Source organism: Mastigoproctus giganteus, chromosome 7 (assembly GCF_048544385.1).
Source record: "Mastigoproctus giganteus isolate SK-2022 chromosome 7, ASM4854438v1, whole genome shotgun sequence".
NCBI classification, from domain to species: Eukaryota; Metazoa; Arthropoda; class Arachnida; order Uropygi; family Thelyphonidae; genus Mastigoproctus; species Mastigoproctus giganteus.
Genome location: NC_143581.1, coordinates 9578132 through 9594563, shown reverse-complemented (window position 1 = coordinate 9594563; position 16432 = coordinate 9578132). Strand labels below are relative to the sequence as shown.

Sequence of the window (16432 nt, the reverse complement as noted above, 5' to 3'; positions counted from 1 at the left end):
TCAAATCGAATCCCGTCAATGATACAAAGAATTTTTATAGTTCGTTTTTCACAACGTGGCTGAGTTAGTCGGTCTCAGGCGAGGGCAGTATGGCTTTTCCTCCCTGAAACTCTGGTTTCTCGTCCAGAAAACAGCAAATCGAAGAGAACACACGCAATTTACAGACAGCGCAATATGGCCTAAGCTGCTAATGCGCATTAAAGGATTACAACTAACCAATCTGCATCTTATCTTTTAGAAGAGAATTTAGGAGCTGCATTAACCATGGCTGGGTGTTGGTTGTTGTTGGGTTTTAGGAGTATGGGCAATTCAGGCCATGTTGCTTCGTTTATGTCTGTAAATTCTGAGGTCGATTTGCTGTTTGCTGGACAAAAAACCCGATTTTCCGGGAGAAAAAACCCTCGCCTGAGAATTAACCATGAATCTTGTTTACTGATCTTGAGAAGAAATAATTTTCAAGAAATAAAAAGAAATTGTCATATTATATTTTGTATACAATAATTTATTTAAGGTTCCGTTTACAATTTTAATTTATTACATTGCAAAACAAACCTTAGAGAAACATTAAATTGAAGTTACACCTACCTTATTTGATTCTGGTTCTCTAAGAAAGGTTGGCAACATTTACCACAGGCCCTGTCGATACCTAGCCAAACATTGAAAGAGCGATAAAATGAGCGCTGTATGCCTTTTGCCCATGCTGATAAAACTATCCGAAAGCTTCCATAACTGCTGTGATCGCATTGGCCATGTTTATTTTAAGAGATAAGTGTACAGTATATCTCTCATAAATTTCTCAACTGTTTGCTGATCTTTTACTCACAGCCCTTGCGGTAGCACAGTGGTTAGTCCTCCCACACCGAATGGAAAAAGCCTGAAACCTTCAAAAACGCCAGGAAAATTTATGGGCCTTTTTTCAGAAACTGACCTAGTTAATCAGTCTCAGTCGATCGTGGCCAGCACGATCCCCAGATTTAAATCCGATTCGAACGTGTGTAGGACACCCATGGGCACAATATTGCACTCTGACAGCCAACTCCTTGGTCGCTTGGTGAGCTATGGTCTGCGGTGGTGGAAGAATAAAATGTATTGCCATAGAATCAAAAAGAGTCTGTGGGTGTGGTTTATGTGATACTGTTCAACGTTGTGAATATTTCAAATAGTGAGTAACCCGAAACGTTGCACATTTAGTTGTCCATCAACACGGTACTTTAAGAATTCTATGATTTATCTAATTGTACATTTAGTTGCTTATTTAAGAAATTAAACTTGCGTGCAGTCAAAGAATGACCGATGTCTACAATGCACCTCTGCGATTTCTGTACCTGCTCCACTTTGCATGAAGATGTGCTATTCAGCAGAAGGTGGGCAACTCCCATATTTATTGCAATAAACTTGATATAGTTCATAAAATGAGATTGGTGTTATGTTCAAACTTTAGATTGCCGTTTTAATTACGTACAGAATGAACTCTGTCACAGAATGAGAAAAGTCCATGAATTCCTCCCTCGAATGGGATTTGTAATCTTTTCCACGCAGTGGGTAAAGACAGCAATTGTAATGCTGTGCTAAGTTTCCGGGGGAAGAGGATGTATTTTAGTAAACGTATAATTTTATATCCTTGATGACGAATTCCAAAGTTGAATAAAGAAACGTAGCCAGGAAATATAGTAACGTGATGGCACTAGTTTGTTGGATTATGCATCTGCATTGTAATCTTCTAAGTATAAACTTCTTTTACCACGCGTGGCCAAAGAGTTCCTTCATTTAGTATTATTAAACACCCATGTTGTCTTTTAACCAGTGAACGATATAATTCGAATGATGTAATTGGACGAATATCTAGAATTATTTATTATAATCGAATGATTTTTCATAATTGAATGATGTTAGTAGTTGAATATTTCATAATCGAATGTTGTTGTTATTTGGTTTTTAGGAGCATTAGCAACTAAGGCCGTTCCATGATCACCGCATTATTTTTTTTTATTAAACCTTTTGCTTTTATGATGGCCTTCAATCTTCAACCAGCTTTTTACAAATGTCAGGTGATATGTTCCTCCACTCGGCCTTTAATGTTCGACCTTGTTTTTTATACATCCCAAAGATGCTCGATAGGGTTCAGATCAGCACTCTGGGCAGGCCAATCTAACTTTTCCACACCCATGTCATCAAACCACACTGTTACGACCCAAGCAATATGGCATAGCGCTTTGTCTTGTTGATAATGTCGTTGCCATAATGTTGGAAATGCATAATTGTCCTGGTATTGCACAGCATTCATGGTTTTTGTCGATAACGACTAATGGGCCCAAGCCAAACCATGACAGCAGCTCCATACCATGACACTGCCTCCACCAAACTTCATCGTTGGGAGGATACAATCAAGAAAGAACTGTTTCCCTGGCATTCGCCACACCCAGGACTGGCCATCAGACTGATAGAATGCGAACCCCAACTCGTCCTTCCGTAAGACTGTTTTCCACTGCTTTAAAATCCAGGATTCGCGCTGCGTACACCATGTTAATCGGCGTCTAGCATTTGTTGAGGTGATCGATTCTGTTGAACTGTTGAGGTAATGCTGTTGATGTCACCTTGCATGCCCACTTTTTCAATTGTCTGTTCGAAGCCCAGTGTGCATATTTATAGCAGGTTCTCTGACGTGCTGCTTGCATAGGGCCTGTTTCCCCATCCATGCGGGGAATCCGGATATTAATGGTAGGGCAATGTATGTGTATATTGGTGTATTCTGTGGTCGATTGCTCTCGTTGGTAGCACATTTGGTAGAATCGTCGTCCTTCCCAAACCAGGTGGAAAAGACTCGAGGAATATTTATGCACCTTTTTCACAACACTGAGTTAGTCAGTCTCAGGCGAAGTAGCATAGTTTTTTCTCCCGGAAACTCGGATTTTTCGTCCAACAAACAGAAAATCGACCACAGCACACATGCAATTTACGAACACTATGCATGGAGCAATATGGCTTTGATCGTTGATGCTCATAAAACCTTAATACTACTGTGGTCAGTTTGCTGGACTAGAAACCATCCTACCTCGCCTGAGAACAAACTCGACCAGGTTGCGAAAAGGACTCATAAAAATTCCTCGAGTAATTGATAGGATTCGAACTGAGGTCTTTCTCACCCAGTGTGAGGACGCCTCCTAGCCTTAGTTGCTTTGGTGTTTAACATACACTGTGCTGCCACTTTATTAGGTACACCTACCTAGTAGTGTGTTGATCCTCCATTAGCCTTCAAAACAGCCTGAATTCGTCTAGGCATGGATTGAACAAGATGCTGAAAACGTGCAGGAATGGAGTACTATACAGACATGAGTGTGTTACGCAGTTTCTTGAGATTCAACGGAGGTATAGGCCTGCAGCGAACAGCCCTTTCCAGCTCATCCCAAAGATGTTCAATAGAATTGAGATTCGTGGACTGAGTGGGCCACTGCAGCAAAGAAAAGTCATTGTCATGTTCCTGGAACCATTCCATAGTGAGTGGGGCTTTGTGCACCGGCGCATTATCCTGCTGGAATCAACCATCTGACTGAGGATAAACTGTCAACATGAATCTGTCTGACGACTACTGTGCAAGGTGGTGGGGGCAGTGTTATGGTGTGGGGAAGGTTTTATTGGCACACATTGACTCCATTGATACCCATAGATTCACGTCTGAATGCCACATCGTACCTAAACATCGTTGCTGACCAAGTGCATCCGTCCACGTATTCATGTTGTTTTTGCCAAATTCTGAGCCTACCATCAACATGATGCACCAGTAACTTCGACTCGTCAGACCAAGCAACTGTTTTCCAATCCTCGATAGTCCAGTGCTGGTGTTGCTGTGCCCACAGGAGGCGTACTCTCTTGTTCTTCATTGATAACAAAGGTACGAGATGTGGCTGTCGGCTGTTGTAGCCCATTCGCGGCAAAGTGCGACATTGTGGCCCGTCTGTTACTTGCACAATTCTAGCCATCCTCCTCTGACCGCTCTCATCAACAAGCGATTTTCTTCAACAGCAGTGCCGTTGAGAGGATGTTTTCTGTTTGTTGTACCATTCTCGAAACACCTTTGAAACTGTGGCGGGTGAAACGTTCAGGAGAACTGCCGCTTCAAAGATGCTTTGTCCGGCACATCTTGCACCTACTATCATGCCACGTTCGAAGTCCGTTAGATTGCTCCTTTTCCCAATTCTTGCTATGGTTTGTACGCTTAACTGATACTAGAAAGGTTGTTCTGCTGCATTTATATCCACAACTGCGGTCATGTGACTTGCAACGTTTTGGGACAAACCATTTGTGTGCACAGCAGGGGTGTAACTTATAAAATGGCAGCACAGTGTACTCCCAACGTAATCAACACATTAAACAGAGCCGGGGTAACTAGTAAAACTGTAAAAAATCACATTCAAACGATATCTTGAGAAATTTTAATATCAATAAGCAGTATTCTGTACAAATTCTAATAATATGAATACACATGTATAAACAGCATAAAATAATTTTTAAAAAATGTGCTTTATTAGTGAAATTCATCAGGAGAAAGCAATTATTTGCAAGAGACCCTACTAAATGCACTTCAATAGGTGGGTAAGTCCCCATAAAAATACGATCTTGGTGATATTTACACCTTAAAATATCTATAAATTACAAAAGTGTTTGATTAAAACAATAAATAATATTTTATAAAGTTTGCACTTTCACACATTCAGTTTTAAACGACATCTATACCCACAACTCGACATGTTCTTAAAAAAGAATTACATTTTATAAAAATCTTTCTAAACAAAATCGAGTTTTAAAATGGTGGCACTAGGAACACTTAGTGGAGGGAGGTTAATGATACAAACGGCTTTTATAAATTATTTCCACGTCATTAAAATATATACACTGAGTGGCCACTTTATTAGGTTCACCCGAGAACATTACCCTGTTTCAATCCTCCAATGACCATTCTGTTCATGAATCCTGTGTAATCGTACCTTTTCAGCTGGCAGGAATGGAAATGAGCCCTTGGTTGCAATGCCTTAATAAAGTGGCAGCAAGAAGAGCTGGTCAATGTCTCTATGCTTACCATTGTATTGGGTTGTTTCTTGACTGATTGCAACCCTTGGCAACTCTCGTCAATAAACTGTTCCTAACCAGAGCATCCAGCCAATAGCAATGCTGTGGTCAACATTCTCACAGTGAATTGCAAACTACAGCATCCTAACGTATCTGCCCATCTTCTGTATGTCTCATTGTATAAACAGTGATTGATTGATGATGGCAGCAAGGGATCAGTCTATTTCATGAAAAGGGTGAGGTGGATCTAGTAAAGAGGCCACTCGGTGTATTTGGTGGATCATTTTAAATATTGGACCATTCATTTACTATACTTTCATGATTGGTTGAGTAGATACACTGCTCGACAAAATTAACAGAACAAAATATTTTTCATTTATTGTGAACAATGTCGCCGAAGGCGAATATTTGATAATAATCATCCTGAAGAGCAAATCCCGAGATGATTTGATAATGAAATTTGAAGATGAAAGAACGATTCGGTTAGATGATTCTTTGAGATGGCGGGCTGTTCGATGACTTGAAGAAAAGCAGTCGAAGGCCAGGTGGCGCGTTGGCTTAATATGTCACTCAGTGTCGTCTTAGCAATGCAGAAGCAGTTCCAGGAGCCATTACAAGAGGAGCTGGTCAAGGACATCTGAGGACTACGTCAACCAGAACAGACCGCTATCATGCTCTAACAGCAAGACAGAACCTTACGATGTCCTGTCATTAACTTCTCTTGAGATTACTGGGCCACAAGTGAAAATATTTCCAACCGAACTGTGTTAAGATGGTTCAATTCAAGTGTACTCTACACAAGGAAGCCAGTGCTTTGTATCCCATTAACTCAACCCACCGAAGAGCTCGTTGAAACTGATACCATGAACACGTGACTAGAAGCCCTGATAAATAGAATACAGTTCTGTTCTTTGAGGAGTCCCGTTTTAGCCCACAAACAGATTCTAGACGTTATTTCATCTGGAGACAACGAGGAATGCGTTACCATCCATCAAACATCAGAGAAGGGGACAATTGCAGTGAAGGCGATGTTCTTGTACGGGATGGAATAATGACCCACAGCCACACCCCCTCCATGTTTTTGAAAGGGGTACCATAACTGAGAAGAGGTACTGAGAACAAATCTTCGAAAAATGCGACTATTTAGGGGCACAATTGGCCCAGATTTTCTTTTCATGCACGATAACGCCACTATGCGTAGAGCTTAAGTGGTGGAGGAATATCTTGAAACTAAAGATATCCAACGACTTCCGTGGCCACTGTGGACTTAAATCTGATTGCAGATCTGTGAGACTCCTTGGGCGTCGCATTGCACGCCGACAACTAATTGTTCGATCACTTGGTCAGCTAAGGGCTGCCCTGGTGGGAAAATGCGATTTGTTGCCACAGATTATAGACACCCTTATATCGAGCATGCTTCACCTCTCTGAAGCATGTTTAGCCGTTGGAGGGCTCATACGCCGTACTGATGTCATGTGACCCTTATACCTGTCCGAAGTTTCTTGCTGTCTCCTCATTTCATTGGTATTCTATGGTACACCACATCAAATTTTATCTCGCTTCATCGCAAGCTGCACGAGTTGCCCAACGTTTTCTACGTGTTCTGTTAATTTTGTCAAGCAGTGTAGTTTTAATACTCATAATGTAAGGATGTGTGTTTGCTTTATGTGAGAAGCATGTCGACTGATTCTAAGTTGTGATTTTCCCAGAAAATTCCAACGGTGTGGGTTTGATTAGGATGATCAGATAACGGTATTTTCTTTGCGGACACACCCCATCCTTTAAGACGTTCTGTTGTATATACTCCAAAAAGAAAATTTTAAATGCGATAAATATATAGAGGAACGTTATAAAGAACAAATGGCGGCTAAGATCAGTACATTTAGGGAATCAGAAATAGATGCCGAGTGATTTCAATAGGCCCTAGTTCAGAAAATTATGTCCCTAGAAATAGCAATAGAGAATGCCATTGAACCTTATCATCTGTGTGATTGCGAATGGAGTGAGTTCGCAAGAATCTGACCGGTTTCTTCTGGACGGAGTCGAAGATTTTACAGAAGTTTTCAGGGCACCTCCCAAGATAAGGGAAGAATAACTCCATGGTAGAATCGATTTCAGACTTATAAAGAATTAATAGCTGCTCAGGAAAAAACCATAGCAAATTTCATTTCTTGGAGGAAGACTTTTGATCCCGGACGAAATTTTATTACTGGGGCCCCTTAGAAATATTTAAAAGAACCAATGTTTAAAGTGTATTTTAACCAATCATTGATCGATATCACAGAAAAGGATCTCGTCCGTATACACTCACTAAATCTTACATATACGCAACTTCTCTAAAAGAAGGTAATGTTGAGGATCGGTCAATCCACCCTGTATGTACTCAACTGAGTAGGGTCTAGAAATCGGGGAGTTACTGGTAAGCATTTGGTAACACATTTCTTTTTATTTAAGTTAAGCTCTTTAATCCCTCCTACACCTCGATGATCTAGAGGTGGAATTTTGATTTTAAGTGGTGGATATTCGATTAGATGGGAGTGTGTGTGCTGTAAGATTCTCCAAGGAAATATAATGGCTACACTACAAATCTTCAAATCTTTATGGCTTCATCGCTTTTCATCAGTATATGGTGGTGGTGGTGCGGGGTAGTCCTGATTCGTCGGCATTGGAGGCGCTATTGTGAATTGCGTGTAAGCAGCACCAGCTATGTGGATAGGGGGTTGAGTTGGTCCTACAAATGTCACATTTGAAAGAGACGATGGATTTACTGGTTCGTTTGCTGAACACACAACATATCCCGTACGTTTCAAGTTGTATTTTCCGGTTATAACCTTGTAGAGATAGACACATAATCCCAGGAGAAGAAAAAAGCCATAAATTCCCAATACTATGCCAACGATGGTGTACATTGGAACAAAATTGTTAGCAAGGATGTTGTCATCTAAACAAAAAAAAAAAAAAAAGAAAAAATATATTATAATACTTTCAATTCCATTTTATATACCAGTTTGCAAAAAATGGTCTGTAATCATATAGGAGGGATGGTCAAAAAGTTCTGAGAGCATGGTGTATACGAAGGTGTATATCTTAATTGTCATCATCTGAACCTTCTATAGATTCCTCCTTCTCGAAATACTCTCCCTTGAACTTTAAATGTTTTTTAAGCCATTTTTCGAAAGACTGCTAAATGCTTCAGTTGTGGCTCAAAACCATTCTACTCTCGCGTGAGACCGACGAACTCAGCCGCGTGGGGAAAGAGGCCCATAAAAATTCCTCACGTCATGGACGAGACTGGAACCACCCAGTGTGGAGAGGACGGAGATCCTACCAACTGTGCTACCCATGAGGACGTATGTCAATATATTGTGGAAATCCATGAAAGAAGAACTAGTTCTGGGGTTGGGGGCAAAGTACCATCCAGTCATGCTACTGAGATGATCGGCAGAGTTCAAAGAAGGACCGTGGTCTGGTCGGCCATCTCGAAGCAATCAATTCTGAAACAATTGCCATCACTGAAGAAAAACATTTTAGAGAACACAAAGCGTCTGAACCTGTAAAAGTGCTTAACATTTCCCATTTCGAAAGCATTTTTACAATAATACATGAACATTTGGGAATGTCCAAAGTTTGTGCAAGATGGATTCTAGAAAACGTTTCATTCATGACAAACATCAGAGGATGGAGTTACCAAAAAAGAATTTAAAATTAATTCTTGCTAATCCAGATGTTTTGTCACAAAATGAAACTGGGTTACATTTATGATCCTGAGTCCATATTAGAAACCATGCAGTGGAAGCACAAGGGATGTCCAACCATGAAAAAGGTCGAACCCAACCATCAGGTAAAGTGTTGACTTCAGTTTTCTGGAACACAAAAGGATCGTTGTTAACTGATTGGTTCGCACCTAAAACCACAATAGGGGGGAATATTATGCCGGCCTTAGGTAAACTGTAGCCATTATCAACCCACTGCAAGATGGAAGCCTCCTCAACAATTCATGTTGAGGGAAATGGACCATAATCTGCCACGCTGGTCCAGTGCGGGTTGGCAGATCGACCGTATTCAGCAGTCAGGGGCTGGAACCCCAGTCTACTCAAAGAGCGTGTGCTATTGCACTCCCGCTCCTGACCACTCCGATGCCAGCCTTATGCTAAAGATAAAAGCTGCAATTGGGAAAAAAAGAAGAGGAAAGTTAGGACATCAGGTTTTGCTTCTTTATGAGACTGAACCCGTGCACAAAAGCCTGGATTCCACATGCTGAAATTGATGAATGTGAACAATTAAACCACTCCCCGTACAATCCATATCTGGCCTCAAGGGCCCTTGTGGGTAGCACAGTTGGTATAATCATCGTTCTCCCCACACCAGATAGAAAAGACCTGAATTTGAATCCTGTCAATGACGTGAGGGATTTTTATGGGCCTATTCACAAAGTGGTTGAGTTAGTCGATCTCAGGTGAGGGTAGCAGGGTTTTTCCTCCCGAAAATTTGGATTTTTTCGTCCAGTAAACAGCAAATCGAGCACAGAACTTCAGGGTGACCATATTTAAATTTTAAAAAACATAGAATTTTTTACTTATGTCTTTTTCAATTCATCCTCGGAAATTTTTGACCACCTCTCGTATGGAGCAAATAGATTAAAGAATAATACAAATTGCAACTACCGTATTTACTCATAGAAATTTCTCAGTTCATATTTTATTACCTTAAATAATAGTTCAGAAAAATCTGCAGCGACTTTTCACAGCTAAATAAAAATATGTAGGCGAAATTAAGAGAATTATAGAAAAAATACTTTCTTGCACAATTATTATAAAAAAAAATAAATAAAAATAAAAAAATCTTTTACAAGCTGTGGAAGTAGCTAACCATAGCTGTTACTCAGTTTTTTATAGCGGAGATCATATCGTCAGCAGAAATTCAACGAGTATGGATAAGTGCATTGAATTCCTAGGACAGTATACAGTGAACTACCAATTATACACTCTCTGGCCAAACTTTTATTCATTACCCAGTAGAGCAACTTTTACCCGTGGGATGGATTGCACTAGGCATCTGAAGGGGATGGCAAGTCTAGCTACAGATTTGCCCTCTCCTCTATCAGGATACTTGTCAGCTGCTCTATTGTGGTCGGTGGAGAACTTCAAAGCCGAACTTCTGGTATATCCCAGACATTCTCAGTTGAAGTCAGATCCGAAGAATTCAGATTGCCGCTAGGGTGGTTGTCGGAATCCTTGGAAATACTTCTCGATCCAATCAGGTACAATTATTTGCACGATGATGGATGGTTACGTTGTTATCTTGAAAGAATCCAACGCAATCCCTTCCTCCATTCAATATCTTTGTAACATCTTACAATGTTATGAGTGGACCTAATCTGTACCAATAGAACACACCCCATAAACATGATACCATCTTCAGCTGCTATAATGGTGGACAAAAGAGTCTGAATGCATGATTCCATGACGCTCACGCCACACTCTCATCGTACTATTGTTACACAAAAGTGTAAATCGAGACTGGTCAGACCACTTGATCTTTTCCCACTGTTCCACAGAACATGTTTGGCGTTAGAAGTCAAGACTCCAGTTGTATTTTTACATATTTTACAGAAGAAAGTGGGTTTCGTGTTGTCAAAAGGCTATCAAATCTTAGCTCCATCAATTCTGTTGCACAGTCCGGTCGGAAATGAGTCCTTCTTAGCCTAAATTCAGTCATTTGCTGAACACTGAATCTTCTATTCTGATGCACAGTTTGCTTTCAATTTCTATGGTCTCCTTCTTGAAGTACTTTGTGTTCTTCTGGACATGATGGATTCAACAAATTGGAGGGCCTGGTAAAAAATTCCCTTCATAAATTAAAAAGCAATAAACTGCAACGCGCTGTTTGCCTTCGATGGAAACCTGTGGATATCGTCATTCTGGATTCTGCCATAAATTGGTAGGATAGTATTATTTTTACTTAGATTATTCTACTTAATTACGCACTTTCGAAGATTCATCTTATTTGTTCAAGTTATAATGGCCATTAAACTTACCATCAGGATCACACCAAGCAGGCGTCAAAAGGAGCACAACACACAGAAAAGAATCCGAAAGGTGCATCTATATTAAAAATAAATGAAATAAGTTATTTCAACCAATAATTTATTGTATTTATATTTTAAAATTTGAAAATTTGATGAAAATTCCACTTCATCAAATTTGATGAAAAATTGGTAAATATTGTTATGCTTTCGTGGGGTTTCTTAGTCGATCCAGTTTTCAAGAAGACGGGTAATCTTCACCCATTTTTAGAAAAGGGTTATTGTTGGAGCACGTTTAGATGGAGCTAAAATTGGGAAAATAAATGGAAGACAAAAGGAAAATGCAACTTTAAATGGAAGAAACATAGCAGGAAGATGGTATTTATGGACGAGACCGCAGGAATTTAAAGCAGATTGTGCGTCAAAATAGAAGATTCAGTATGCAGCAAATTATCGAAATTTTCAATTTAGGCAAAGAAAGACCCATTTCCGACTGAATTAAGTAACGGGAGTGGAAGAATCTGGGATTTAATAGTTGTGTGACTATACGAAAGCCACTTTTTCCTGTAAAAAAATTTAACAATTCGACTAGAGTAGTCTGCCAACAACTGGACTGGACTGTGGAACAGGTGGAAAAAGATCATGTGGTCTTACGAATCTCGATTTACTGTTTTTTGCACTAATAATAGGGTAAGTGGCGTGAATCTCATGAAACCATGCATCCAGACTGTTTCGTGTCCACCACTGAAGGTAGTATCATAGTATGGGTAAAACAGGACTCATCGGAGAACAGAACTGTATCCCATTTGTCAGGACTGCAAGTCACATGTTCATGGCAATAGTTTCAACGAGCTCTGCAGTGGTTTGGGTTTAATGAGATACAGACCACTGACTTCCTTGCATAGAGTCCACTTGAATTGAGCTTTCTTGACACAGTCCGGTTGGAAATGTTTTCACCTGTGGTCGCAGCAACCTGAAGAGACAGTTAATAACAGGACGTCGTAGGATTCCGTCTTGCTGCGAAAGCCGGACAGCGATCTGTTCTGGTTGACATAGCCCTCAGGCGACCTTGGCCAGTTTTTCTTGTAATGGTTCCTGTGTCCTGAAACTGCGTACATATGGACATGTGTATATGTAAAGGGCGGCTCCTAGAACGCCAACTGAACTCCGAACTCTACTCAGGTGACTGATGTTTCTGGGTAGAATTCAACTCCAAACGCTACCCAGAAGCATCAGTCACTTGGAGGAATGATTCTTGGTATCTCGTCCACAACATGGGAAGGTGGGCCAGTCCCAATAGAACTCCTACTGTCTGAATTCGAGACTCTGGCCCACCTTATGTTGCCAGGAGGTGGGCCAGATTTCTCTGGGGGGGGGAGGCCCACTCCAGAGGGAAAAAAATATATAAAAAAAATAAAATAAAATAAAAAACACTCTGAGCCGAGTCCAGAGGAGAAAAAAAAATCTGCCAACTCCATTACGAGGTTCCTTAGGAACAATTAAGTACAACAAGATATTATCGGTTCCTAGATGTATGAATTCGGTTCTTTCTTAGCTCAAACACGCCTTTGACAAACACCTGTAATTTACAAAAAATCCTTTTCAGACAAAAAAATAAGTATTTCCTGTTCTCGAAAAACTGTTTTCATAGTGTCTAGACAAAATGCGTGACACGTTAAGTCAACGTGCCACCTCTACCTGCGACTGCCAAGCTTCAAGTTGTCCAATGGCCCACCATCTCAAAAAATCATCTGAAGGATGATGACTTGCCATCCTGAGTACTGGAGATGTGACTGTCCCACTGAGAAACCAAAAAACGGGAATTAAGTGATATGGTCACAACCCGTGTTTTTATAGGCATGAATAATTTGCATAAGGTGCGGTTCTGTAAGGTGGTAGATCGATTTCCATTGGATACTCAGAATTGGCATTTTTCGCCCAGTGGACGAACATTTACATGAAAATTGAGTTATTTTGAATCTGGGAATGCAGTGTAAAACTGTCATATTCATAAAACATTATATACGAAATTATAAACAGCAAAAGAATAAGATAAGGAGAAGATAAAGTATATTTTCATTTTTTGTTCAATATAATCTGACAATATTTCGGGGTTATTGCTCCCACAGCTTACTACAGAAACTACACTTCTTCAAGAGCTACCAATAATCACCTTGGGCACATGACGTCATGATGTGCGCTTTTCTTGGCGTCACCGCTGGTTGACCCACCCTGGTTTCACAAAATTGATAATTGCTAAGCGTGGGTTGCTATGATAAGTGTAAGCGTGAGCTGCTTTTCATCCAGCCAATTTCTTGTAAAAACAATTTCAGCTGATAGGTAAAATGTTCTTATTCCTGGAAATAGTTTAATATTTTCTTTTAAAATGATATTACGTGAGCTTTATTATTTCTTGTTTGCCTTGTAACGTTTACTTTCTGCCAAATGCAAACAAAACAATTTTCGATCCAGGTTGGTCACGTGACGAGCATCGAGGCCTTCGTGGGTCAAGGTGGTGCAGAAGTTTGGGTCAACTAATTAAGGCGCAGTTCGTGCCTCAAGTGACTACATCGAACGTGCTAATTGCTGATAAACAAGAAAATTAAAAGCAACCCATTTTGATGTACGTAATTTTAATTGCTCTTCTCGTTTAATGGTAGATATAAAATAAGCTATCCAAGGCTAAAACTTCCTCCTTTGTACAGATAACTTATCCTTAGGTACATACGAGGAATAAATCAAAAGCTTCCTAAAGAACTTTGTACACTATAGAAAAAGTGCAATTATTCTTTATTTTATATGTTTAGCCCTCTTAAAATGTTTCATGAATTTCAAGTACCCCACACCACGAAGTTCCAGAACAAGAGCAAATAAACAGATTTGACCTAAAATTTACCTATGAATATACTTTTATAAATTAATGTACACTGAGTAATCACCGAATTATGACCAGCTACCTAATACTCTGTTGGACCACCGTTCAGATGGATAACAGCGCCTATGACTTCACTAGATGGTATCCGTAGGGATCTACAGCCATGCTCCCTGCAAGGCTTTCCATTGTGTCACAATAGATGATTGGTGCGTGCCCATACGCCTCACTTCCCGTTTCCGCAGATTCTCAATTGGCATACCGCACTCCTTCGGTCGGTGCAGTATTTCTGCCACTTGCTACTCGTTTGCAGAGATCCGGGTTCGAATTTCGTCTTCTAGAGGATTTTCTAAAGAGTTTCTTAATCGGGGCTAAGTTAGCTGAACTTAAAAGGAGGAAGCAAAGTTTTCGCTGCTGATGTATTTCGGAGGTTATTCGGCCCAAGCAACTTGCAAATTGGCTTAAGAACACACACGTGAATTCAATAAACTACTGAAATATCAGTCCAAATAACACAGCTGACTGGACTTGGAGGGGGAAAACAGCAGGACAGGGAAGAAGGGAATGAATTTTAACTAAGAGAAATATGACTATGATGCCTAAAGACATCCTGTCTGCAGACTGCGTGTAGACTGCAGTCGGTTTCTGAATACCACCTCGATAGGACGAATTTTTATGGACTTTATTTTTATTTTTTTCTAACTGTGGCCGATTTATTCGATCTCGGGATCCATTTCAAGTTTTACTTCCGGAAATATAGATTTTTCGTCTAACAAACAAGCAAACCGCCAAAGAATGCACGCTTTGCGACCTTACTTGCCTTGCACTTAACATACACACACTCATAAACATAATGGTATACATAATGGCATGGTATTTCCCTTCCGGAAACTCGGGTTTTTCATACAGCAATTTACAGACAGTATACACAGAACAATACGGCCTTAGTCAGATTGATGCTCTTAAAACCCTATTACAACAACATGCCGCTCTGATAAAATCAAATACAACTAATAGAGATGGCACTCACCTTTCCCACAGAGCTGAGAGGACGTATGAACCAGGCGTTCAACCTTTCAGCAAATGTCGAAATTATTCTATCTAGCAAGTTCCGGGCGCTTCACACAGGCGAGGTATATAAGAGTAGGAAGCAGTTCCTCAGTGCACTGGAAAAGGACGTTTGACGCGTGTTTCGGTGTATCTGCCTCTGATGAAGAGCTACACCCAACCTCCCGGACACGCGAACTTTCACAGAATTTGGGAAATTCAACTTCAAACCACGTACAATTCACTGGGAAGTTGAAATTTTATCGTAAACAGCAGATTACAAATTTGCAGAATAAACTTGACAGACTCCTTGGAAGGTTGTCCCACTCAGTCCTAATTTTCATGACGTTGTTAATTTACGTTTAAAAAATATAAACAAAAAATATGAAAATATAAAACTCACACGATAAATGTATATAATTTCGAATTACATTTATTGTTTATCGAAGTGGCTTCCAATGTTTCCTCTTCACCAATCCCTATAGCAATAACAGTTTTTGTTGCGAGTCCCTTTTTAAAAGTTAAATTCTTAAAATAAAGGAACTTTTTAAATCTACTGGAATTCATTAAGAACAGTTTCTGTTAATACGTGGAATGTACCCTCGCGGGTAGCACAGTCGGTACAATCGCAGACTTTCCCAAACTTGGAGGAAAAGACTTCAGTTTGAATCTAGTCGATGACGTGAGGAATTATGGGCCTTTATCACAACGTGGCTGAGTTAATCGCTCTCAGGGGAGGGTAACATGGTTTTTTCTACCAGAAACTCGGCGCAATATGGCCTTAGTCGCTGATACGTCCCAAAATTCTACAACAACATGAAATGTAGCAAGTTTGCAATAAAATCTGAATTCAGATGTTGTTATCGATTAGTTACGTTGTAATTCATATAATTCTTGAAACAAAACAATTCAAGACAAAATAATTTCGGCAAAACTTTTGAGAAATGGCAATTGAAGTTTAACAAATGCAAAGTACTGCATATGGGTAGCAGTAACCCCAGGGAAACGTACCAACTGTGGGGTACTACACTCAGGGTAGTCGAAAATGAAAAAGACCTGGGGGGTAAGTGTGCAGTCAGATACGAAGTTCTCTGAACAATACAGACAGGCTGCCAGAACAGCTCATGGGGTTTTTGTCAATGATATACAGAAATTTTGCTAGCAGGGATAAGGCTACATCTTGAGTACTGCATACAGGTCTGGAGGTCATGGATTTTAAAATTTATTAAGAGGGTTTTATACACTAATGAACCAAAACATTATGATAACTCCTGTCTCCATGAGTGGACACATCCCACAGATCCTAGGAGTGACGTAATCGATCCGCGTAGCATATATAGGGACGGCACGAACAGCGCTTGTCAGTTCATCAGCACGAAGCCCGTGTAATGGAGAAAGGTTGATAGTCGTTGCGAATAGCGATT

General features: G+C 40.2%; 1 protein-coding gene across 1 annotated transcript; it reads right to left on the bottom strand.

The window, feature by feature from the left end:
- Positions 1-4562: 4562 nt before the first annotated feature.
- LOC150082480 (uncharacterized) lies at positions 4563-15032 on the bottom strand. Its single transcript, XM_090377525.1, has 3 exons — positions 14992-15032; positions 11102-11168; positions 4563-8005 (listed from the first exon to the last, which is right to left on the bottom strand). Exons 2-3 carry the CDS (start codon positions 11166-11168, stop codon positions 7671-7673), a joined length of 402 nt encoding a protein of 133 aa, XP_090233651.1. The 5' UTR covers positions 14992-15032; the 3' UTR covers positions 4563-7670.
- Positions 15033-16432: the final 1400 nt, after the last annotated feature.

Bases quoted from the DNA above. Each gene is read 5' to 3' on its own strand.
- LOC150082480 (XM_090377525.1), bottom strand. From the start codon at position 11,168: ATGCACCTTTCGGATTCTTTTCTGTGTGTTGTGCTCCTTTTGACGCCT. The intron at 8,006-11,101 runs GTAAGTTTAATG...TTTTTTGTTTAG, and splicing joins TGCTTGGTGTGATCCTGATG to ATGACAACATCCTTGCTAAC.